General features: G+C 42.4%; 1 protein-coding gene across 1 annotated transcript; it reads left to right on the forward strand.

Moving 5' to 3' along the window:
• The first annotated feature begins 945 nt into the window (after positions 1-945).
• Positions 946-24,356, forward strand: LOC140211855 (complexin-3-like). Its single transcript, XM_072282031.1, has 3 exons — positions 946-1,106; positions 11,842-11,929; positions 24,132-24,356. The coding sequence occupies exons 1-3, from the start codon at positions 946-948 to the stop codon at positions 24,354-24,356; spliced, it is 474 nt and encodes a 157-aa protein (XP_072138132.1).
• Positions 24,357-25,951: the final 1,595 nt, after the last annotated feature.

Raw genomic sequence — 25,951 nt, forward strand, 5'->3', positions numbered from 1 at the left:
AATAAAGCAACATCCACATCGATAATTATTTCGAGAAAGCTCATTGGGAGATACAATTTTTTTCTAAGCAGAAAAGTTTGGTTGAGATTGGATCTTGTAATGGAACTTCAACGACTTTTACAGGCATAATCGAGAGCTAAGATAAAAATTATTGAGTTTGGGAGCACCTACAGAAGGAGAATACCAACATTTAACATGACATTTAATATAAAACTTATTATGAAGGGGATAATAACATGAAATATTTCGTGCAAATATGAGGGGGAACCTTCACTTAGAGGGTGGAGCGAGTGTGGAATGAGTTGCCAGCAGAAATGGTGGATGCGGGTTCAATTTCAACATTTGAGAAAAGTTTGAATAGGTACATGGATGAGAGGGCTATGGACCGCGGGTCAATGGGATTAGGCAGTTCGACATGGACTGGATGGAGCGAAGGGCCTGTTTCTGTGCTGTAGTGCTCAGTGACTCTATTTCAGGTCAATGACTTTTTGCCAGAATATCGAAAAGTTCCACCAAAATATTGCGGGGAAGAGGCGTGATGTAAAGAGCGAAAGGGGAGATCTGCAAGGGCGGAAGCGAGAAGCGATCGAGAGTTGAAAGGAATGACGTTGCAAGTGAAAAGTACAAGAGGAGATTAGTCTATGGGGGTATAAATGAAAGGACACGAATTATTATCTGAAATTATCGGCATCTGATTCATTATTTGCTTCCTCCCGGTAGCGTGTACCTCGTGCCGAAGTCGTCAGCATATGTAATCCGCTTTTATTAGTGGAATGGGAGCAGACTCTGGCTGTTTGAGAGGGGAGGAGGTGTGGGCTGTCCTCTGTCCATTCAGAGGAGAGAGCTGTCCACAAAGCTTGGTGCTGAAACTCCCTCCGACCCACTGCGCGTTGAGAGCTGTCCCTGGGTCTCGCTACTGAATCCTGCAGGCAGCAACTTCCAGCTATGGCTTTCATGGTGAAGACTATGGTCGGGGGGCAGTTGAAGAATCTGACCGGAGGACTCGGAGGCGAGGAAAAAGGAGATGGGGAGAAATCTGACGCCGCAGCTCAAGGGATGACGAGAGAGGAATTCGAAGAATACCAAAGGCAGCTGCTCGATGAAAAGTAAGTGAATTGAATTTTGGATCGCAGCCAAGGCTGTTAAACTCCTTATTCTATTACAGTCATAGAAAATTAAAGCTAACAGTTAAATATCTAACCTACTGGCAGGAATACTCTTTTAATAACGTAAGTTGTTCTTCAGCCGTTTTTCAATGCAGTTCATATGATCCCAGCAGCAGGAATACATGTTTTCTTAGATGTCAAAAATAAGGAGTGAAAACTAATTCTAAATATTAGTTTTCTGTAATGGGTACCTCGTTACTTATCAGTCACGTTTTCATCCATAATCTATGTTAAATAATAGAGAACATAATCTTGTCTGCTAAATGGCAAATGTTTTTGTACACTCGAGATTTTGAGATTCGGCGAAAGTATTCAAATTCATTGAGCTGATATTTTCAATGTTTTCATCGTATTTTCGACCAAGAGAGTACAATTCCGTACCAATATTATGTCAAAAGTTGTTCACCTAAGCCAGAGTCTCTCAACTTTCTGCGCGAGATCAGCCGAGTGGAGCAGATATGAAATGTGGTGATGTCATTGGGATATACAGGATTCCGAGGGGAGGAGATGACAGTGGTTGAGAGACAAAGTGCTAATTCTACTGGTTCTACAACTAGGGGCTACATTCTCGGGGTAAGCGTTGGAGCACTTAGGGCAAGGAGGAGTTCATTTGCCCCGGATGGTCGACTCTTGGGTATATTAAGCATTTTTTAAAAATCTGTATGTAATGTGGCAGGAACGTTGAATTGAGAAACAAGATTTGCTGCAATGTTGTCGAATGGCTAAGCAGATTCGAGGGCCAGAATACCCTCTGGATTCCATGCTCTTCTAAGGAACTTATTGGTAGTTTCCCTCCCGGCCCCACCAAATTAGCTTTCTCTCCTTAGAAACACCCGTCGAAAATGGTGCCCCCTATCCTTAAGGAAGTTCTAAGCTTTAACAATTCCCTCTACACGAAGAAATTCTTTACAGAACATTACAACACAGTAAAGCCCTTTGGCCCACGAAGTCGTGCCAACATTTTAATATACTTTAAGATAATTCTAACCCCTCTCCCCTACATAGCCCTCCATTTTTCACTCACACGTGCCTACCTGTGAGTTTCTTTTTAATTTTTTTTTTTGCTCAGCATAACAAAACTTTCAATTTCCAGGTACATTTACATTTCTTTCCCTCACAGATATCAGCTATCAGAACATTTGCATCAAAGTATAGACATCACCACCACATCCTATACAAAAGCCCTTAAGAGTATAGCAGACAGGTTTACATCTACATATTGTAGAATAGATTGCCGTTTTATGAAAACTATTTGTTTTTGAGCGACCCATACATGTTAAAAAGTCCAAAAGAATATATACCATGATTAATTTACGCCAACCAGAAAGTCCAGGAAAGTCCAGATACCCAACAAGGTAAACTGTTCTTCTAGCACAAAAAGTCAGGATACTAAAAAAAATTTTCTGATGTGCATTAATAATAGGACTGCTGGGTAGGTCTAAGAGAAAAGACATTGGGTCCAGTTCAAGCTCCATCTTCAGAATCTTTTCCATTTCATTCAAAATATCACTCCAGTATGCCTGAAGTTTGGGACAACTCCAAAAACAATGGGTGAGAGTTCTAGTATTTCCTTTACATTTAGAGAAACTCCCGTCTTAAATTTCTAGAGATGATCTGGATGGGCTCTATGCAGAATTTTGAGTTGCAATGCTTTAGTTCTATTACAAACTGAAATTTTCTTTGCATTATCACAGATGTCTTCCCATGTTTCTGCTGTAATTTCTACCTCCAGCTCTTCCTCCCAGACCCTTCCCATCTACTCAGCTTCTCCACAAGAACATTCCCTCAGGATGCTGTAAAAAGTACTGATGGAGACTTCACCTTTAGAACAAAACACCCTCTTTTCTATGTCAGAACTATAGAAATCAGTTAACAATGATGTTTTTTTTTCTGTATATAATCTCTTATCTGAAAGAAATGAAAAAGATCCTTGCTGGGTATGTTGAATTTCTGTACTATTTGACTAAAAGATATCACTGTTCCTTCATCAAACAAGTCTCCCAGATGGAAAATACCCTCAGAAATCCAAAGTTTAAATCCAGGATCCAGTATGCCAGGCTGAAAATCTGGACTACTGGTTATTGGAGTGAAGGGTGATGTTTTCACTGCATTCCCCTCAATTTGTCGCACTGCCCTCCAAGCCCTGATTGTGTTAATTATTATTGGATTGTGACAATATTCCTTAACTAATTTCATCTTATTGAGGAAAAGCAAATTAATAAGAGGACATTTTGTTTGTGAGGCTTCAATGTCCGGCCAAATTGAGGAGGGATCCCTGCAAACCCAGTCGACCACATAAGATAAAAAGGAACTTAATTGATATTTTTTGATGTCTGGAAAATCCAGACCCCCTAGACTACTGGGAAGCTGTAACTTAGACATTTTAATACAGGGTCTTTTTTTGTTCCAAATGAAAGAACCAAACTAGCCATTTTTTTTTTACCTGTGAGTTTGTTAAATAACTCTAATGTACCTGCCTCTATTGCCACCTCTGTTGGTGCATTCCACGCACCCACCACTCTCTGTGTAAAAAAAAACTTAGCTCTGACCTCCCCTCTAAAATTCCACCCCCACCCCCTTTATCACCTTAAAATATGTCCCCTCGTATTAGCTATTTCCGCCCTGAGGGAAATGTCCGGTGGTCCACTCTATGTCTCTTACAATCTTGTACTCCTCTATCAAGTCACCTCTCCTCCTCCCTCGTTCCAAAGAGAAAATTCTTAGCTCACTCCATCTATCCTTATAAAACATGGTCTCCAATCCAAGCATCACTTTTAACTTTCCCTCTAATACCTTTACTCGTTATTGCAAACTTCTGTCCTTTGATTCCCACCCACCTGCCAGAGGAAGCGAACCTCGGAACCTCGGAATGTGGAATTCCTCTAAAGAGAAGAAACGCAGCCTCACTGTATAACCAAATCACTTCCTCGTCTGCACCACGAGCAAGTCTCAACCATACCCTCTCTAAAGTCTGCGGGTCCTTTCTCAAAACCAAGCTTGGGCTATAAATGTCTTCCTCTGATATATTTGTAATTGACACTTCCATTATCATTAATGAGTTCCAACTCCCAGCGTTAACATATCGTGCTGAGACAAGCTTCATTCGTTGCCAGTGCTCCCCACTGCTGAAGTATCCGAGAATGCATAGGGGAGGCTAATTTTCTGACTGCTAACACCCTGATGTTTGTGACTTGTCGCCTACACTTAAATTCCGTTCCTACACAATTTGCAATAAAAATAACTGATGTTTCATTTCCGGTACAAAAGGCCGAACTCCCTTGATCCATTCCAACCTATGGTGCACGAAACAGTTTTGACACACCGTTTTCCTAGATACTGCAATTATTATATGCTCTCAAAATTTATCAACAATTACATGGGCCTTTCTAGTTGTTTGTGTTAAACCTTGTAAAGTCAGCTTGCGTAACTATAGGTTCTTGAGATTTTATTTATGCCACGGCAACGTTGAAATTAAATTCACTCCAGCTTTGTTGTGATAAGCGCACAAACATAGGTTATCTATGCATTGTCTAGACATTAGAAAGCCCGGGAGAATCAGGGTTTCAAAAACCTCTGACCCATTTATTCTGCTTGAAAATATGACTTTCCGGAAACCCGATGGGAAGTACCAAATAGTGTTCTTAAAGGAACGTTACGGTTATATATGTACAATCCCTAGGATTAATGTCGGTGTTGTGGATCAACGATAAAATCCATAAAAACCATGTTCAGACCAGAGTCGCGAACTGAATAAGCCGAATTGAGGGCGCTCGCGATTGACCTCGGCCGAGTACTACCGCTGGTGTACTAACACGAATTGACAGATCACTCCTGGCGGCCTGACCCCGGGAGAGGGTATGGACGAAGGAGTGCTGGGTGGGATTGGTATGTGGGGCTGAGGAATGCAAAGGAGAGGACTGTGAATTTATTAAACTGCTTCCACCGCTTGCTATTACCATACGCGTTTCATCGGAAACTCTTTCTCTGGCTATGATGGTGGTAGTGTTAATCATAAATGGTTAGCCAACTAAATTATTTTAAACGTTAGACCCTGCCTGAAGGCTAATACTGTACAATAAAACTCTGATAATCTCAACAATTCCGCATTTAGTTCACTCTCCCAGTCTTACCACTCAGCCAGGGATTGGTTACCACCATCCCTTTCAAATTACTTGTTTTTGCGAAAGATTTATAATAATAGCATGTAGCATCCAAATATGGAGAATTATAAGTGTATTGGATATTAATAGAAATAACATCCAATAGTCCACTAAAGCCACTGACTTTATTGGAGTTCTACTGTGTTGGAGAAATAGCAGATTTCACATGATCAGATTTTTAACATGAAGGATTTGATAGTCCAAACACTCCTCTCTTCTACTTCTGGTGACCTTGTGCTCCACTGCGTTTGTTTCCAGAGTTTGTATCTTCCCACTCAGTCCATTGTACCAGCCAATAGAGAGCTACACAGCCCAATCTCATCCTTTAGTCGTGGATCTGCAGCCTCACCGGTCAAGGCTCCTCATTACACGTTCAAACACTTCTTAAATCTGATGAGGTTCCTGACTATACCTTGGTTTCAGCCAGTGAAATCCAGATCCCACCTGCCTTTTGGAGTTTGTCAGGTCTCATCACTTATCCTGCTACCAATTACCACAGAGAAGAATAGCCCTTTCCTCTGCACTCCATTTGGCCTGTTCTCTGTATTATACCGTTAGATTTGTTGTAGACTTGCGCACACAGCAGAGTATATCAGGGAAACCAACCGGCTCACCATGGATTCTATCTATACCTCTCACTGCCTCAGTGAGACATCCAAATATACAGTACACAAAGACTCCACCCTCCCTGCATATTCTCTCTTCTCCCCTCTCTCATACAAAAGCCTGAAAGTACATACTTCCAGGCTCAAAGACAGCTTCTACCCTGCGGCTTACAGAAATTGAATAGTTCCCCAGTATGATAAGATAGACTCTTGACCTCACAATCCTCCTGCTCAGTTACAGTCGTTGTTTTCTGCCTGCTCAACTCATCCTGGATGCCAGGCTCACTGGGTTCTGAAGTAGCCCCTCCTAGGCAAGCCAATCACATCCCTGGTTTGCAACAGCAAACTACTGTGTACCAAGTGATGTGACTTGGCATAAGAGCAATAATAACCAAAGTAAGACATTCTGTAGACATAGTTTAATGTCAACGTTTAAGTATTTTTCACTATAAAGATCATTTTACTATTGAAGAGCTCGAGGCCAGGTGCCAGATAAATAACCTCTTCCTCATTGTCAACAGGAGAAAGGAAATGGTTATCTACTTCAGGAGAACTCACACCCCTCTTTAAATTGGTGGCATAACAGTGGAAACTGTGAGCAGTTTCAAACTCTTGGGAGTCCACATCTTGTGCAATGTTTCATGGTCCCAGAACACACCGTACACAGTCAAGAAAGCTTACTGATGTCTCTACTTTCCAAGGAGGCTGAAGAGAGGTGCCAATGCACGTCTATACTCATGTCACTCTGCAGATGTGCAGTAGAGAGCATCCTGACATGCTGCATCACAGTGTGGTATAGAATCTGACACTGAGCCAGACAGGAGGGGTCTACAACGGTTAGTTAAAACTGTCCAATGCACCACCAGCACCAGCCTACCCAACATCAAGGACTTGTGTATATAGAAATGCGCTGGAAAAAGCCAGCAATATCATGAAGGATCCCACCTACCCTGCTCGTGGACTGTTTGTCCCACTCCCATCGGGGAAAGGCTACGCAGCATCCAAGCCAGCACCGTTTTAGGTCGCATCTGGAAAGTCCAGCTGACGGACAACTTCCCTCCATGCCGCTCTGTCATATTGGGAAATCATGTACTCAGCAGGTTACAGCAGCAGTTTGCCTTTGCCTTCTGCCAGGTGAGTTTAAAGAGATCACCACCTCTTGCAGTGGATGACCAGGACGTCTAAGTGCCTTGTCGTGCTCTTAGCGCTCCACTAATGCCTGCTGGCCTGCCTTCTTGACTGTTGGACCATTAATCGGTCTCCCCCCGTTCCATCTGCCAGGGCCAGACTTCACATGCTGGGACAGGCAAATCCCCTACCTCACCGAGGGTTGAAGACCCGTCGGCTACCCTCAGCTGGTTTGGTCCGTCTGCTGAGACGGTTTACCGGGGTGTGACCGCTGCGCGTGCTACAGCTACCTGGAGCCACAGGTGAGAGCTGAGCACCAAGTGGGGACCAAAGGTGGATGAGCTGCCCTGAAAAAGGGCATGGCAGCCCCCCCCCCCACCAGAGGTGCTACCCCTCCCTAGACACCCCATACACCCCATACATGCCAGGACCACCAGATTTATAAAGTTACCTCCCCCAAGCTGACAGGCTGATCTGCACCCCCATCCATTAACCCACCCCACCACCCCCACCACCACTACATGCACATCACCTAGTGACACTCTATGTACATACAATCAGTCTATGTGCAGTATATAACAGTTATATTGTGCTTTATAGGATTGTTTTCATATTATTGTGCTTTTTTATTGTTCTTAATGCTTATTATGATTTTACATTGCATTGAATCCAAAGTAACAATCATTTGCTCTTCTTTAAACTTGTGTACTGAAGAATGACAAAAAAATCTTGAATCTTGAATTATATTGCATAAAATGGTTATTTTTTCAACTGTTTTTTTTCTGTGAACTATAAAAGTTACATAATTTACATCAGTCCATTTAATATTGAATTTAAAATCTGATTTTTTTAATGTTGCAACTTAAATGATCCTTAGTGGTCGGAAAAAAGATAGCATGAACTCTCCTCTAGCTGAGCTTCATTTGAAATGTCCTGCAGTGCTGCTGGTGATATTTACCATGTTATTACGGGCTGTGACCTATTTGCCAATACCTATAGGTAGCTTCAGATGATGATTCCCAGAGATACACGTCCACTTGGAATATCATTTCTGCAAACAAAATGCCACAGGAGCTCAGCAGGTCAGGCGGCATCTGTGGAGGGAAAGGAACAGTAGACGTTTCAGGTTTCAGACTCAGCCTCCAGGCTGGCTCCAGCTTCCAGTGTCTGCAGTCTCTTGTGTGTCCATCACACCTATAGTGTTACTTACATATTTTCCCTATCGATGGGAGGATGGCTGACTGGACCAATTCAAGGTTTACGATTTTTTATTGTCGTTCTTCAGGGTGTTACTTCAGATCCAGTGCATCATAAAAAAAACACAAAAAGCATAAAGAACACAACAGAAAACAAACAGAAAATAAATGTAAATATTAAGACAATTCTATAAAACACAATGTACAGGTAATTGTTGAGTGTGGCCATAATGTAGTTAACCTGTATGTAGGATTGGTTTATGTACATAGATTGAATGTATGTACATAGAGTGACACTGGGTACAGTGTATCTCAAGTCAAGTCAAGTCACTTTTTATTATCATTTCAACCATAACTGCTGGTACAGAACATAGTAAAAATGAGACAACATTTTCCAGGACCATGGTGCTACATGAACAATACAAAAACTACACTGAACTACGTAAGAAAAAACACAAAAACTACACTAGGCTACAGACCTATCCAGGACTGCACAAAGTGCACAAAACAGTGCAGGCACTACAATAAATAATAAACAAGATAATAGGCACAGTAGAGGGCAGTGAGTTGGTGTCAGTCCAGGCTCTGGGTATTGAGGAGTCTGATGGCTTGGGGGAAGAAACTGTTACGTAGTCTGGTCGTGAGAGCCTGAATGCTTTGGTGCCTTTTTCTAGATGGCAGGAGGGAGAAGAGTTTGTATGAAGGGTGTGTGGGGTCCTTCATAATGCTGTTTGCTTTGCGGATGCAGCGTGTGGTGTAAATGTCTGTGATGGCGGGAAGAGAGACCCCGATGATCTTCTCAGCTGACCTCACTATCCGCTGCAGAGTCTTGCAATCCGAGGTGGTACAGTTTCCAAACCAGGCCGTGATGCAGCTGCTCAGGATGCTCTCAATACAACCTCTGTAGAATGTGGTGAGGATGGGCGGTGGGAGATGGACTTTTCTCAGTCTTCGCAGAGAGTAGAGTCGCTGCTGGGCTTTCTTTGCTATGGAGCTGATGTTGAGGGACCAGGTGAGTTTCTCTGCCAGGTGAACCCCAAGAAATTATCTGACCATAAAGTGAATCTGAAAGGAAATGATAAAGTGATGAGGTGACTCTTGACCAGGGGAGCTCTTCTAGCTAGCAGCAGGGTACATAAAAACACAGTAGGGCAGCGACTGTGTCAGTATACTGAGGGTGTGAGGTATGCAGTGTCAGTTTAAAGTGGCTTACTGAGCATCAACTTGTAGTTCTGTTGATTTCAAATGCCAACATAAAGCTAAAATTCAACCTTGTGAAATTATATATTCAGAGGACACTAATGACACAGAAGGAGGTCATGCAGTCCTTTGTACCAGCCAATAAAGAGTTCCATGACCCAATCCCATCTTCCAGTAGTGGATCTGCAGCCTTGCTGGTCAAGGCTCTCACTACGCATTCAGACACCTCTGATACCCGATGGAGTTTCTGCCTCTACCTCATTTTCAGGCAGTGAAAATCAAGTCCCAACTGGCCATAGTCTAGCTCAGCAGAGCAGAGAAACCAGCCTCCCCTCCATGGACTTTGTCTATACCTCTCGTTGCCTTGGTAAAGCGCCAATATATGCAAAGACCCTGGACATAGTCCATTCTCCTTTCTCCCATTAGGCAGAAGAGAGAAAAGTCTGAAAGCATGAACCACCAGGCTCAAGGACAGCTTCTACCCCACTGTTATAAGACTATTGAACAGTCCCGTAATATAATAAAATACTCTCTTGACCTCATAATCTACCTTGTTTATGTTCTTGAACCTAATGTCTGCTGAATGATCTCCCAGTCTGCGTCGGGTCTCGCCAATATATAGAAGACCACATCGGGAGCACTGGACGCAGTATATCACCCCAGCCAACTCACAGGTGAAGTGTCGCCTCACCTGGAAGGACTGTCTGGGGCCCTGAATGGTGGTGAGGGAGGAAGTGTAAGGGCATGTGTAGCATTTGTTCTGCTTACAAGGATAAGTGCCAGGAGGGAGATCGGTGGGGAGGGATTGGGGGGACGAATGGATAAGGGAGTCGTGTAGGGAGCGATCCCTGCAGAAAGCGGGGGGGGGTGGGGGGGACGATGTGCTTAGTGGTGGAATCCCGTTGGAGGTGGTGGAAGTTATGGAGAATAATCCCGTTAGAGGTGGCGGAGGTTACGGATCGTTTCGCTGAACACCTACGCTCTGTCCGCCAGAGAAAGCAGGATCTCCCAGTGGCCACACATTTTAATTCCATGTCCCATTTCCATTCTGATATGTCTATCCACAGCCTCCTCTACTGTAAAGGTGAAGCCACACTCAGGTTGGAGGAACAACACCTTATATTCCATCTGGGTAGCCTCCAACGTGATGGCATGAACACTGACTTCTCAAACTTCCACTAATGCCCCACCTCCCCATTGTACCCCATCCGTTATTTATTTATATACACACATTCTTTTTCTCTCTCTCCTTTTTCTCCCTCTGTCCCTCTCACTATACCCTTTGCCCATCCTCTGGGCTTTTATCCCCCTCCCCCTTTTTGTTTCTCCCTGGGCCTCCTGTCCCATGATCCTCTCATATCCCTTTTGCCAATCACCTGTCCAGCTCTTGGCTCCATCCCTCCCCCTCCTGTCTTCTCCTATCATTTGGATCTCCCCCTCCCCCTCCCACTTTCAAATCTCTTACTAGCTCTTCTTTCAGTTGGTCCTGATGAAGGGTCTCGGTCTGAAACGTCGATTGTACCTGTTCCTATAGATGCTGCCTGGCCTGCTGCTTTCACCAGCAACTTTTATGTGTGTTGCTTGAAATTCCAGTATCTGCAGATTTCCTCGTGAATGTTCCATCTCTATTCAGTTGGACTTCCATTTATCCCCAGGGTATTTGGATATTTATTCCCAGGTAAATTGCTGTACAAATTGCTGACAGCACTAATTTCTGAAATGAGGAGTTATTCCCTGAAATTCACTAGGTTTTAAAGAAGAAGGTTATAAGTATCTTGATTCATCAGTAAAAAGTTGATGAATAAATTTACCTATAATCCTCTTACTTAAGGATTGGAATGAGAAATAGACAAATGCCAGCTAAAATACCCGAGGAACTCTTAATAGTCTTTTCCTTAAAATAAAACAAAGCAAATTTGATAGGAATTTTTAAAATAATGAGGTGGTTCAAACAGAGTAGCCCAGGAGCAAATGACTCCATTAGTGGGAACAATAAACTTAAATAAACATAAATTTGAGGGAAATATCTTTAACCATGAAGTAATAACTTTACCTACAAATCATGGTTACCGGGGGAGTAGTTGAAGCAAAATCCATTGACGCATTAAACAGGTTTCAAGATGAACACAGGAGGGGGAAAAGAACAGAGAGATAAATTGATGGATTTAGTTGAGGAGTGGAAGACATTCATTGGGTACCAGAGCTATTGGTCCAAGTGCCTTGTTTCAGTACTGTAAATCAACCAGAGTGCTTGGGATGCACATAGATCTGTTTTCTACCCAAGGCACAATGTGACTTGTGATAGAAGATCGTCCTTGCACATTTTACAGTGCTGGACCTGCTGAATGCAGGTGTCAGGTGTCACTGATGATATGTTTGATTGCAGGATGGAGCGTGATGCTAGTTTTGCTCAGAAGAAGGCGGAGCGCGCAACAATGAGGACACACCTTCGTGACAAGTACAAGCTCCCAAAGGTAGACTTTCTGTTTTTAAGACCATAAGTCTATAGATATAGGAGCAGAATTAGGCCATCTGTTCTATTGAGTCTGATCTGCCATTCCATCATGGCTGATTTATTATCCCTCCTAACACTATTTTCCTGCCTTCTCCCTGTAATTTTTGACACCATGACGAATCATGAATCTATCAATCTCCACTTAAAATATATTGAATCACTTAGCCTCCACAGCCATCTGTGGTAAGGAATTTCACAGATTCACCACCCCTGGCTAAAGAAATTCCTCCTTATGTCTGTTCTAAATGGACATCCTTCTATCTGAGCTGCCCTCTGGTCTTGGACTCATCCATTACAGGAAATATCCTCTCCACATCCACTCTATCTAGGCCTTTCAGTAGGTTTCATTGAAATATCCCCTCATTCTTCTGAACTCCAGTGAATACAGGCCCAATGCCATCAAACGCTCCTCATACGTTAACCCTTTTGTTCCCAGAATAATTCTCATGAACCTCCTCTGGATCCTTCTCCAATGCCAGCAAATCTTTTCTTGGATAAGGCGCCCAAAACTGCTCACAATGTTCCAAGTGTGGTTTAAGCAATGTCTTATAAAGACTCAGCATTATATCTTGGCTCTTATATTCCAGTTCTCTCAAAATGAATGCTAACGTTACATTTGCTTTCCTTACCACTGACTTAACCTGCAGGTTAAACTTTAAGAAATCCTGCACAAAGACTCACAAGTCTTTTTGCACCACTGATTGTTGAATCTTCTCCCCATTTAAGTTCAAATTAAAGTTTAATTGTCAGTCAACCATACACATGAATACAGCAAAAGGAAACAGCCAAGGCCAAGGTGCAAAACACAGAACCAACAGTCACACACAGCACATATAATTATGATGGTAGAAAAACATACAGTTACTAAAAAAATTAATAATATTGCCGAAGTCACTGAAGGTCATGGCCTGTAGACTGATGGAACATGGTTTATCTGGAGCCATGTTTCTGCAAGAACAAAGCTGTAGCAGTTCCTTATATTGCACAGTGCAGCCACAGATGAATGCCATCAGTCTACATCTTTATTCCTTCTACCAAAGTGCATGACCATGCACTTCCCAACACTATATTCCACCTGTCACTTCTTTACCCATTCTCCCAATTTGTCTAAGTGCTTTTGCAGTCTCCCTGCTTCCTCAGCACCACCTGTCCTTCCACCTATTAAGGTAGGTGGAGGGCCACAAAGCCACCAATTCTGTCACCCAAATCATTGACATTAATGTGAAAAGAAGTTGTCCCAGCACCAACCACTGTGGAACACCTCTAGTTACTGGAAGCCAACCAGAAAAAGCCCCTTTTATTCCCACTCTTCGACTGTTCCCAGTCAACTTATCTTCTTTCCTATCATACCATAGGCTCTTATCTTGGTAAGCAGTCTCATGTGTGGCACCTTGTCAAAAGCCTTTTGGAAAATCCAAGTAAACATCATCCACTGACTCTCCTTTGTCTATTCTGCCTGTTATTTCCTTAAAACATTCCAACAGATTTATCAGGCAAGATTTCCCCTAAAGGTAACTTCGTTGACTTTGTCCTACTTTATCATAGGCCTCCAACTATCTCAAAACCTCATGCTTAATAATGGACTCTACCATCTTCCCAACTACTGAAATCAGTATAATGGGCCTATAAATTCCTTTCTTCTGCCTCCTTCTCTTCTTAAAGAGTGGAGTAACAATTGCAATTTTCCAATCCTCAGGAACTATTCCAGAATCCAGTGACTCTTGAAAGATCATTATTATTGCCTCCACAATCTCCTCAGACACCCATTTCAGAACCCTTGGGTGTAATCTATCTTGTCCAGGTGACTTACCTACCTTCATACTTTTCAAATTCCCCAGCACCTTCACCTTATTAATAGCAATGACATTCACTTCTGTCCCCTGAAGCTCGCAAATTTCTGGCATACTACTAGTGTCTTCCACAGTCAAGGCTGACACAAAATACTTACTAAATTTGTCTGCCATTTCTTTGTTTCCCATTACTACCTCTCCAGCATCATTTCCCAGCAGTCCCATATCCATATTCACTTCTCTTTTACCCTTTATATATCTGAAAACTTTTGATATTCTCTTTGATGTTATTGGCTGGCTTACATTTTTATTTCATTGTTTGTGTCCTTATGTTTTTTTAAGTAGCCTTCTGTTGGTTTTTTAAAAATTACCCACTAACTTTTGCTTTTTCTTATGCCCTCTCTTTCACTTTTATGCTGTCTTTGACTTCTGTTGTCAGCTATAGTTACGTCCCTTTACAATACTTCTTCATCTTTGGATGTATCTATCTTGCACCTTCAGACTTGCCCTCAGAGTCTCTAGTCATTGCTGTTCTGCTATCATCCTTGCAGGTGTTCCCTTCCAATCAGCTTTGGCCAGCTCCTCTCTCATGCCTCTGTAATTCCCTTTATTCCACTGTTTCAATGTACATTTGACAAATAAAGCTAATATTTCACCTTTACTTGTATACAATACAATGCTTGTACAGAAAACTGATGCCAAATCAACCATTTAGTTCTTGAACCAAACTACACAGCCCTAATCACCACCTCACTATGATCTACTTTGCACTAAAGTGGACTTTGTTTTATTTTTGTTCTACCTGTGTTTTTCTTGTTAAAAACTGTGCATAATTTATTTTTCTTATGAATGCTGCTATTTGATGTGATGTACCTGTGATGCTGCTGCAAGTAAGTTTTTCATTGCACTTCTGCAAACAAGATTCAATGAAAAACTGTGGCAATAAACTCCAATTTTGAGTTAGATAATTTATTTACCCCGAAAATTTGCTTGTTTTCTGTATTTTGAATCACTATGTTTTTAAAATTGTTTCTTTGAAACAAGTTTATCCAATTCCATATCATGAATCATACCTTAGATGTCTACAGAAGTGATGAATTTAGTAAAGAAGATAAAAGGAAAGTGTGTAAAGCTCAAATCAAAGAGAGCTCTTGAGGATAATAAAGAAGCTAGAAAAGAACTGAAGAAGGGAATTAGGAAAGTCAGGAGGGGTCATGGAAGTCTTTGGCAAAGGACTTTGTCAAGTTAATGGTTCAGATTAAAGAAAATCCCAAGGCATCCATACAGACATCAAGATCTGCCCAGCGGATTAGCGGCACCCAATGGCCCACCATTGAGAACATCTACTATAAACGCCTCCTGGGCAGGGTGAAAAGCATTATCAAGGCTGCATCTCACCCTAACCATGGACTTTTTACTCTCCTCCCATCTGGTAGGTGCTACAGGAGCCTCTGCTCCCGCACCAGCAGGCACAGGAAGAGCTTCTTCCCTGAGGCTGTGACCCTGTTGAACCTCACATCACAGCGCTAAGCAGTATTGCATCCATACTGTACTGTCTCAGTACTTTTATATTTGTGTGCTGTAGCACTTACTTTTTATTTGCAGTTATTTTGTAAATAACACTATGCTTTGCATTTCTGGTCAGATGCTAACTGCATTTCATTGGCTTTGTATCTGTACTCAGCACAATGACAATAAAGTTGAATCTAATCTAATCTAATCAAGAGGATAACTAGGGAGAGGGTAGGACTACTTAAGGATAAAGGATGCTTTTGCTTGGATGTGGAGGATGTGGGTGAGGTCCTTGATGAGTACTTTACATCAGAATTTACCAAAGGAAGGACATGAAGGATAGGGAGATTAGTACCGAGTGTATTGATATGCTAGGGCATTTCAAGGTAAAGGGGGAGGTAGTGTTGGGTCCCCTAAAGAGAATTGAGGTGGATCTGATGGGCTGTATCCCATGTTATTGAGATGAGGAGAAGAGATTGCTTGGGCCTTGACCAATATCTTCCTGTCCTCTCTAGCCACAGGCGAGGTCCCAGAAGGCTACTGAGTAGCCAAGGTTGCTCCATGATTCAAGAAGGGAATCAGAGATAATCCTGGAAAGTATAGACTGATGAGTCTCATGTCAGTGGTAGGGAAGCTACTGGAAAGAATTGTTGAGCATTTGGAAAACTATGACCTAAGTAAGGAGAGCCAGCATGGCTCTGCGTGGGCCAAGTAGTGTCTTACTAACTGGATTGAGTTTTTTGACGAGGTGATGAGGGTGATTGATGAAGGTGGAGCTGTGGGTGTTGTCTACATAAATTTTAGTAAGGCACTTGGCAAGGTCTCTCTTATGGGAGGCTCATCCAGAAAATTAAGATGCGTGGGATTCATGGTGAATTGCCCATTTGGATTCAGAACAAGCTTGCCCATAGTAGACAGATGGTAGTGGTTGAAGTGAATTATTCCAGCTGGAGGTCTGTGATTAGTGATGCTCTGCAGGGATCTGTAATGAGACCTCTGCTATTTATGATGTATGTAAATGATTTGGGGGAAAATATAGGTGTGTGGATTAGTAAGTTTGCAGGTGATACCAAGACTGGTGGTGTTGTTCTGTGTTCTAAATCAAAAGATGTAATTTTACCATTCAATAATATTTCAGCCTCAAGCCCTGAAGAAGAAAATTTCAAGAAAATATGGGGAGATGTATGATAGTTGAAAAATTAACTTGTTAAAATGCTTGAAAATCAAAAGGCTGGAAATCTGAAATAGAAGCAGAATGTGCTGGAAACAATTGCCTGATCAGGGCATATTGATGAAAAAGGACCCCCACCATCCAGCCCATTCTCTCTTCTCGCTGTTGTCATCAGGAAGGAGATGCTGGAGCCCTGGGCTCCACAGGACCAGCTTGAGGAAAAGTTATTCCCCTTCAACTTTCTGGCTCCCAAACCAGAGTTAGAGCTCATGAATCAGGCTGCCCTCACCCCAGCACTGAAATGATTGCAGTACCTATGGACTCACTTTCAAGGTCTCTACAACTCCTGTTCTCAATATTATTTATTATTTATTGATTTTTTTGTTTTCTTTTTGTTTTTGCACAATTTGTTGTCTTTCGCACATTGGTTGTTTGTCTTTTTTTGTGTAAATTTTTTCATTGATTCCATTGTGTTTCTTTGCATCTATTGGTACACCCGCAAGAAAAATTAATCTCAGGGTAGTATGTGGTGACATACATGAAGTTTAATAATAAATTTGCTTTGAACTTTGAAAGGAGTCCTGATGAAGGGTCTCGGCCCAAAACGCTGACTGTTCATTTTTCTCCATAGATGTTGCCTGGCCTGCAGAATCCCACCAGTATCGTGTGTGTGTTACTCAATGAGATTGGAGGCAGCTGCTTCAGCCTGAAAATTTTTTACCCAGATGCTGCCTGACCTGCTGAGAGTTTTCCACAATCTGTTTTCATTACATTAACAGAGATCAAATTCAACTTCAAGTTGAAGTTCAAGTTTATTGCCTTTCAACTGTATAACTATATATCACCAAAAGAAACAACATTCCTCCAGACCAAGGTGCACATTGCAGTACATATAACTCACACACAACACACAAAGTAATAACACAAACAAGAGAAAATCTGCAGATGCAACACACACACAAAATGCTGGAGGAACTCAGCAGGCCAGGCAGCATCAATGGAAAAAAGTACAGGCGACGTTTTGACCCTTCGACAGGACAAATAAATTAACAAATAATAAGGTGCATTTACAACACAAATTAAAAAGTAAGCACTATAATGTTACTGGCTCTTCATATGTGGTGAGCCCTAGGTTGTGGCAGGGAGATCAATAATCTCATGGCCAGGGAGAAGAAGCTGTTTCCCATCCTAATAGTTCTTGTCCTAATGCTTTAGTACCTCCTGCCTGATGGCAGGGAGTCAAAGAGATTGTTTTGGCGGATGAGAGGGATCATTGACAATGCTAAGGGCCCTGTGTACACAGCGCTCCTGGTAAATATCTCAATTGCATGGAAAAGAAGCCCCAGTGATCCTCTCAGCAGTCTTCACAATCATTTGTAGTCAGATGTCTTGCAATTGGAAGCAGAAGAATTCCTCTGTTATCTATTTGAATAAAGAATTAATTAAAATGGGTAAACATCCTTATCAGACATACAGTTTTGGCTGCCCCCCACTAGAGGAAGGATATTAAAACTTTGTAAGGGTGCAGAAGAGGTTCACTGGGATGCTGCCTGGTTCAGAGGGCATGAGCTATCATAAGAGGCCGGATAACCTTGAGCTGTTTTCTCTTGAGCGGTCGAAGCTGAGGAGAGACCTGATAGAGGTTTATAAGAGGCATGGGTAGAGTGGACAGTGTGTATCTGTTTCCCAGGATAGAAATGTCTTACACCAGAGGGCATGTATTGGAGGTGAGAGTGGGGAGGTTCGAGGCAAATGTGCAGGGGAAGCTTTTTACTCAGAGAGTGGTGGTTGCCTGGATTGTGCTATCTGGTACGGTGGTAGAGGCAAATACATTAGAGGCTTTTAAGAGACATTTGTAAGGAAGATGGAGGGATATGGACATTGTGCAGGTAGGAGGAATTAGTGTTTGGGTGTTTTTGATTTGCCTTTTAGCTGTTTTGGCACAACATTATGGGTTGAATGAACTGTCATTGTGCTGTACTGTTCCATGCAGAATGAAAAGCAATGTATTTTATGCGAACATGATACTGATATGACTCATTGTTGATATCATCTTGATTATAAAGGAAAAACATTATGCATGATTACATAATTCTGCTGATGTGAATGACAAGTCAACTTTTGTCCTTATGTATTGTAACCAGGAAGCTGTTGTGAATAATGTAACTTTAAAAAACCCTTAATTCTTCAGTGTAGATTAACTTTTAATCTTTCTGTCCTGGCTAGCAATTATTTCAACGGTCAGCAAACATTCCCTGCCCCTATGACATTACTATTTCTGGAATCTTATTCTGTACAGATTAACCTCTCAAGTGTTTTGGTACATCCTCATGTTGAAAAAGACATTAAATAAATACTTTATCATTGCTGTATTTAGAACAGTATATGGTTTCAAAATGATCAGATGCAAAATATATTGTGATATTAATTGCAATATCTTTTAAATCCAACAAGAAATGTAATCTGAAAACTCAAAGGTAATAAAGTCATAATTAAGCTGAAGTTAATGCCACGAGGGAGAAAGAAATCATGACTCAGTAACTGAATGAAGAGATAAAAAAAATTAGGTTTAATGATGCACTTAATTGGTTTGTGGGTTATTCCCAGTGCAATCACAGCAGGTGCAGTTTGAATTAACTCAATGTTAGCGGTTAATGGCGAACTCACAAGAAGTGAAATGCAAAAGGTCAATTTAGAATATTAGTTTAAAAAGGATTCACTCTGAATATTTGGTATCAATGCTAATACTAATCTGACTTGCCTTTCAAGTTTGAGTTCAGCTTTATTGTTATTCCACCATACACCTGTATACTGCTAAACAAACCACAGTGGGGCCAAGGTGCAAAACACAGTGCATACAGTCACACTGTATGGGCACGTGGCCAAGTGGTTAAGGCATTGGACTAGCGATCTGAAGGTTGTGAGTTCGAGCCCCAGCCGAGGCAATGTGTTGTGTCCTTGAGCAAGGCACTTAACCACACAGTGCTCTGCGACAACACCAGTGACAAGCTGTATCAGCCCTTGCCCTTCCCTTGGACAACATCGGTGTCGTGGAGAGGGGAGACGTGCAGCATGGGCAACTGCTGGTCTTCCATACAACCTTGTTCAGGCCTGCGCCCTGGAGAGTGAGGACTTTCCAGGTGCAGATCCATGGTCTCGCAAGACAGTCACACCCAACACATATAGTTACGATCGAGCACACACAGTCACAAAATAATATTGGCACAAGTCCCTGAGTGACAAGGCCTAAAGATTGACAGGTTGCCATAAGACTGCATAATGTTTCCGGCACTGTTATAATAAAACAAGCAGTCATATAAATATGTGAAACAGCAGCAATAAATGATGGGAAGTGACCAGTGCAGAATGAGAGTGTGTCTATGAGTTGGGAAGTGGGACGGGGGGTAGGGTTGGGGGCGGCAAGATACTCAGACAGAGTGTACACGTGTGCTGGGTGGCAGCAGGGTGTTAACAAGTCTAACAGCCAGGGGGAAGAAGCTGTTATCTAGCCGAACAGTTCTGGTTCTTATGCTGTGGTACCTTCTGCCTGACTGCAGGAGGTCACAGAGACTGTGGGAAGGATGGGAGGGGTCTTTGACAATGTCAGATGCATTACAAATGCAACTTCTGATATATGTCCTGAACGGGGAGGGGAACAAGACAGAGAATGATGATGTTTTCAGCAGTCCTCACTATCCATTGCAGTGCCTTGCAATCTGACGCATTGTGATTCCCTAACAGGCTTTTCTAGGGTGAACAGATGCGATGATAAGATTTTGTTTAGTGTGGTGTGAGAGAGTCTCAATGGTATCCATCTCTGTGGGCTTGGTCTGGTTGGAAAGTAGGGTGAGCTCGGGGTGCTGCTAACTGACACCTTCATTGACTAAAACTTCAGAACATTACATTCCAGTCGTGAGAGTTTGTGATTTCATGAAGTAATCAGATAGCATTTTATGAAGAAGCAGAAGTTCTCTGAAGGATCCCAACTTGCTCTAGTCACGAGTAGAGCGTGTCCTCCTGGTTAGTCAGCACACTTAATATCAAGGATCACCCTTTTTCACCAAATATATCAACATGTATTAGGAAATTGCTGTGTTGATTTGGAGCTACATGCAACAAAAACAATGTTCAACAATTATACAAAATAAAGTTAGCAGTACAGATATGGAATAAAATGTGCATAAATATGTAAATACCAGCTTGTATTTACAATGTAGAGAGCATTATTAACATTGGTTTACAGTCCACTGACTAAGGTTATAGGTAGAGGGCAGCAGGAGGTCAACTAGAATGGTTGATCAGATTAACGGCCTGGGAGAAGAAACATTTAAGATGGCGGGAAGTTTGGTTTTAATAGCCCTATTGTGCTTTAGAGTCATAGAGCCATAGAACACTGCAGCACCTTGGGCCATCCAGTCTGTGCTGAATTATTATTCTGCCTAGTCCCATCGATCTGCACCCAGACCATAGCCTTTCATACCCCTCCCATCCATGCACCGATCCAAATTTCTCTTAAATATTGAAATCAAACCCACATCCACCATTTCTGCTGACAGCTTTCCAGAAGGGAGCTTTTGTAGAAGGCAGTTTGCAGGGTGGGTAATGTCCACAAAGATTTTTCTGCCTGCTTCTTCACCCTGGACATGTACAAGTCCTGCAGTGGCGGCAGAGTACAGCCAATGACCTTTTCTGCAGTCCAGACAGATCACTGTAATTTTCGTACAACGTGAGAGGACGCTGCAACAAACCAGACAGTAATATCTGATATGAGGGGGCTCTCTATGATGGCAGTGAGAATGTATTTATTTATTGACATACAGCATGGTGTAGGCCATTCCAGCCTTTTGCCAATGCTGCCCATCAATCGCCCAATTTAATCTGAGTCTACAGTGAAAAATTAACCTACCCACTGGTACACCTTTGGACTGTGGGAGGAAACTGAAGCACCTGGAGGAAATCCACGTGGTCACAGGGAGAACAGGCAGAGGTGGGAATTGGACCTGGGTCATCTGTATGGTAAAGTGTTGTGCTAACCACTATGGGACCATACCACCCTCTGCAATAAGAAATAGTATAGTAAACTGATAAGGGGAGAAAATCTTTTGGGGCTCAATGTACTCCCTGATCTCTTCATGTGCTTTATTATTAGCTTGGTATTTGTGGCTTTTCCCAATGGTTTGATCTGTCTCCAGTGGGATTCTAAGACCCCCCTCTCTAATCACACAGAGGAAAGGTTCAAATCTAATATAATATAATATAATATAAAATCAAATATAAGGAAAATAAAGGTTTGGAACATTTCTGGTTGAATAAAAAAATCTGGCTTCTGTTTTAAGCCTTGTGAGGATGGGGGCAGGGAGAACTGTAACAAGAGTGTGGGGTTAATGATGAGGAGAGTTCGATGGCTCTGGGCCTGTACTCGCTGGAGTTCAAGAAGAATGAGGAGAGAACTCATTAAAACTTATTGGACTGTATATTGAAAGACCAAGATAAAGTGGTTGTGGAGTGGCTGTTTGCTTTAGTGGGGCGGTCTAGGACCAAAAGGCACAGCCTCGGAGTAGAGGAACGCCCCTTTGGAATAGAGATGCTGAGAATTATTTTTAGCCAGACGGTGGTGAATCTATGGAATTCATTGCCACAGACAGCTATACATGCAAAGTCTTTGGGTACATTTAAAGCAGAGGTTGATTTAGTAAGGGTGCCAAAGGTAATGGGGGGAAGGCAGGAGAACGGGGTTGAGAGAGATAATAAATCAGCATGATGGAACTACGGTGCAGGATCAATGGGTCAAATGCTTAACTCTGCTCCCGTGTCTAATTGTCTTATGAATATGATGACCTCCAGATCGTCTTGCCCTGTTTTCACACAGGAAACATATGCACGGCAGAGAGACTATGTGAGGACTCCGTGACCCTCAGAATGAGTTTGCGTTCCGAAAGAACTATGACTCTTGTACCAATCAAGCAGGGAAAATGAGTACCACCTTATTAAAAAGTGTTTTAAACAATTGAGGAAGACGAGGTTGCCCTGATGTCTGTTTTGATGCATTGTCATGGGGGTGGCTGCAGGCTTCTGCGATTGAGAGTCTAATTAAAAGGTAGTCCGACACCTGCAGCAGAAACAATGTCAACCTTGTAATTTGACCTTGAATGTTAAATGGCCCCTGTGAGGATAGTAATTTACTGGGATCAATCCCCTGTTGAAGCAAAGGTTTCCTTAAGTGAACTATTAATAACCAAAAGAATTAATTTCTTGCTCTTTATACAGCTGCTCATACGCTGATATGTGTTTATTTGGTCCTGCTTCCAGTAAATCTGGTGCATTACTAATTCTGTGGCAGCCTTTATGTAGACTTGGCATGTTACCAAAAACTTTGACAAACTTCTATGGGTGCACTGTGAGAGCATCATGGCCTGGTGTGGAAACACCAATGCCCAGCAATGAATAATCCTACAGAAAGTGGTGGATACAGCCTAGTCCATCATGTTCCCTCACCACCTCTGATTACTTCCAAACATAGAAAAGGACTTTGTACTGCAACCTGTATTTCCAGGCCAGCATGCCACGGCCTCTTTGCCAATGCGGTGCTCGTCTGTCCCAGTCCATCACAGGCAAAGACTGAGCACATTTACAAGGAGTGCTGCCAGAGGAAAGCACCATCCAAACCATGCTCTCATCTCACTACTACCATCAGGCAAGAAGTAGAGGAATTAAATCTCACACCACAAGATTCAGGTACAGTTATTACCCTTCAGCCGTCAGGCTCCTGGATTGGTGTAACTTCACAACCTGCAGGACCCTGTAACTCTTGTTCTCAGTATCATCTATTTATTTATTTATTTGTTTATTTATTTCACACAGTTTGACTTCTTCTGTACATTTGTTGTTTCAGTCTCTGTTTACAGACATCCCAACCTGCAAAAACTGATTTCAGGGAGGTAGCACCATCTATTTGCGGGAGACTTCCGGGAGGGGTGGGATGTCTGCAATAGAGCAGCTCCTTAGCAGCTGGCCAGCTAGTTTAAATAACATTATGAACAAATGACACCTGTTAAACTCACCTTAACATGTCTTTTACAGTCTTAACCCACCATGGGCAATAGAAAAGTCACTGTTGCAAACAGTGCAGCGAGCAACACTGTCATTATTTTTGACACCTATTAGGCAGGGGTACACTTTAGTGTAGTCTGGGGTGACGTACGTTTAATATTTTCCTTTTTTTTTGGAACACTCTGCCATGGCACGCTCTCGCTCTCTCTCTCGCTCGCGCTCTCTCTCTCTCTCGTGGTCACTCGCGCGCTTTCTCACGCTCTTGCTTGCTTTCTGTCTCGCGCTCTCACTTGCTTTCTCTCTCGCGCTCTCGTTTGCTCTCGCTCGTGCACTCTCTCCCTTGCTTTCTCTCGCTCGCTCGCTCTCAAAAACATTGATTTCCATGATATTGTATATAATTTGCGGGCATCAGGGAGCCACTATTCATATGCGGGAGACTCCCGGAACTTCCAGGAGAGGTGGGATGTCTGTGTTTATGTATAGTTTTTCATGAATTCTATTGTATTTCTTTACTTTTCTGTAACTGCCTGCAAGAAAATGAATCTCAGGGTAGCATATGGTGACATATAAGTGCTTTGAAAAGTTCTGACTTTGACTTGAGGTTATAAAAGTTTCAATCAATGGTTTCTTTCCACCAGAGCGAAATAGACGAGAGCCAGATCCAGCTGGCCGGTGGTGAGGTGGAACTGCCAAAGGAGCTGGCCAAGATGATTGAACAGGACAATGAGGAAGAAGCTGAGAAAGACTCCTTGATGGGACAGCTCAGCAACATTCAGAACCTCGACATTGACAGCTTGAAGGACAAGGCCCAAGCCACCCTGGAAGACTTCAAGCATACTGCAGAGAAGTGTTGTGTCATGTGAAACAAAAATTATGGGACTAATTTTCATAATGTTCACTGCAACTTGAACCTAAACTGCAAATTTGCAGCCTGTTAAACACTGATCTATAAAGTAATATCCCAGTGAAGGCAATGCAATAGTTAGACACAGATCTGCTGCTGTTTGCAATACACTGTCTGTATGATGTACATACTAGTCAGCAATTCTTGTCAATTCTGACCATCAGTCTGTCACCCTGACCATCAATCTGTTCATCTTTGTTTCCGGTATTTTAAGAGAACAAATTTGATCCAGGCCTGGAATTCTGAATATAAACACTAACTCCTGGGGAACAAATACCTCTGACATTCATTACACTAGCGACAGTACACCTCAGGAACAGAAATGTTCCTTGTAAAAGTGACACTCACAACACACTGGAGGAACTCAGCAGGTCGGGCAGCATCCGTGGAAATGATCAGTCAACGTTTTGGGCTGGAACCCTTCGTCAGGACCCGAAACGTTGACTGATCGTTTCCACGGACGCTGCCAGACCTGCTGAGTTCCTCCAGCGTGTTGTGAGTGCTGCTTTGACCCCAGCATCTGCGGAGTATTTTGTGTTTAAGTGATATACACACACAGTAAACTTTACCTAGTTCAGGTAATTGTGTGACCTAATTAATGAAGTTACAGTAACAGTGACAAAGATTCTCTTCCCATTCTAATCTACTTAAAAGAAACCCTAAGGAACAGCAACTTCTATTTATGTAGCATCTGTAACACAGCAAAATGGCTTGAGCTGGATCTCAAGACAGGATCGCAAGGAGATATTGGAGTCATAGGGTCAGAACCATGGAATGACATGGCACAGATACAAGCTCCCTTAGCTCACTGAATCCACACCAACATCAGGCACCCATATTTGCAGTAATGCTACCCTCACCCATTTAATTCTCTGCATTCCCATTGACTCCTTCCCAAGTTCTCGCTCTCCTCCTCAGACAAAGGACAAAGCGAAAGAGCATTTAGGGTGCAGACAGGTCTATGGTGGAGGGAGAATCCAAACCCTAGGGCAGAGGGAGCTAACATTCCTGCAAATTGACGGTTAAATTTTGCTATGTCAAAGCTGCTGTGTAAATGCAGATTGTTGTTGCTGTATGAACCAAATGCTTGACGTGAAGATGGTGCATTAGAGCTGTTTAAATCCAAGCCGGAATCCTCTCTTCATTACAACATAATGACAGTTTTGGATGTTTTGGAACTACAAAAGATTATATATCATCATCCTTTAGTTTCTCGCCCCCTCCCTCTCCCCTCTCCCTCCCCCTTTCTCTCTCTCCCTCACATCTTCTCTCTCTCACACACACACACACACACACTGTCTCTCTGTTTCTCCCAATTGATCCTTCAGAGCCTCTGTATCTCTTTTATATGTACAAATATAGTTTTTCTTGTTTTTTTATCATTTCCTCTCTTTCTCACCCACTTACCATTCCTTTCTCTCTCTCTTTCCTTCCCCTTTCCCCTTTATGAATTTTATGCTGCATCTCATCTGGAGCAACAACCATTTCCTTCTTTACACTTGGGTACAGATAAATGACCATAAACAACCTTGAATCTTAAATCTTCTCCTCCTC

This window comes from Mobula birostris, chromosome 18 (genome assembly GCF_030028105.1).
Source record: "Mobula birostris isolate sMobBir1 chromosome 18, sMobBir1.hap1, whole genome shotgun sequence".
Classification (NCBI taxonomy): Eukaryota; Metazoa; Chordata; class Chondrichthyes; order Myliobatiformes; family Myliobatidae; genus Mobula; species Mobula birostris.

Coding starts and splice junctions, on each gene's coding strand:
- LOC140211855 (XM_072282031.1), top strand. CDS start 946: ATGGCTTTCATGGTGAAGACTATGGTCGGGGGGCAGTTGAAGAATCTG. Junction 1,107..11,841: donor AGGCAGCTGCTCGATGAAAA/GTAAGTGAATTG, acceptor GTTTGATTGCAG/GATGGAGCGTGATGCTAGTT. Junction 11,930..24,131: donor ACAAGTACAAGCTCCCAAAG/GTAGACTTTCTG, acceptor TCTTTCCACCAG/AGCGAAATAGACGAGAGCCA.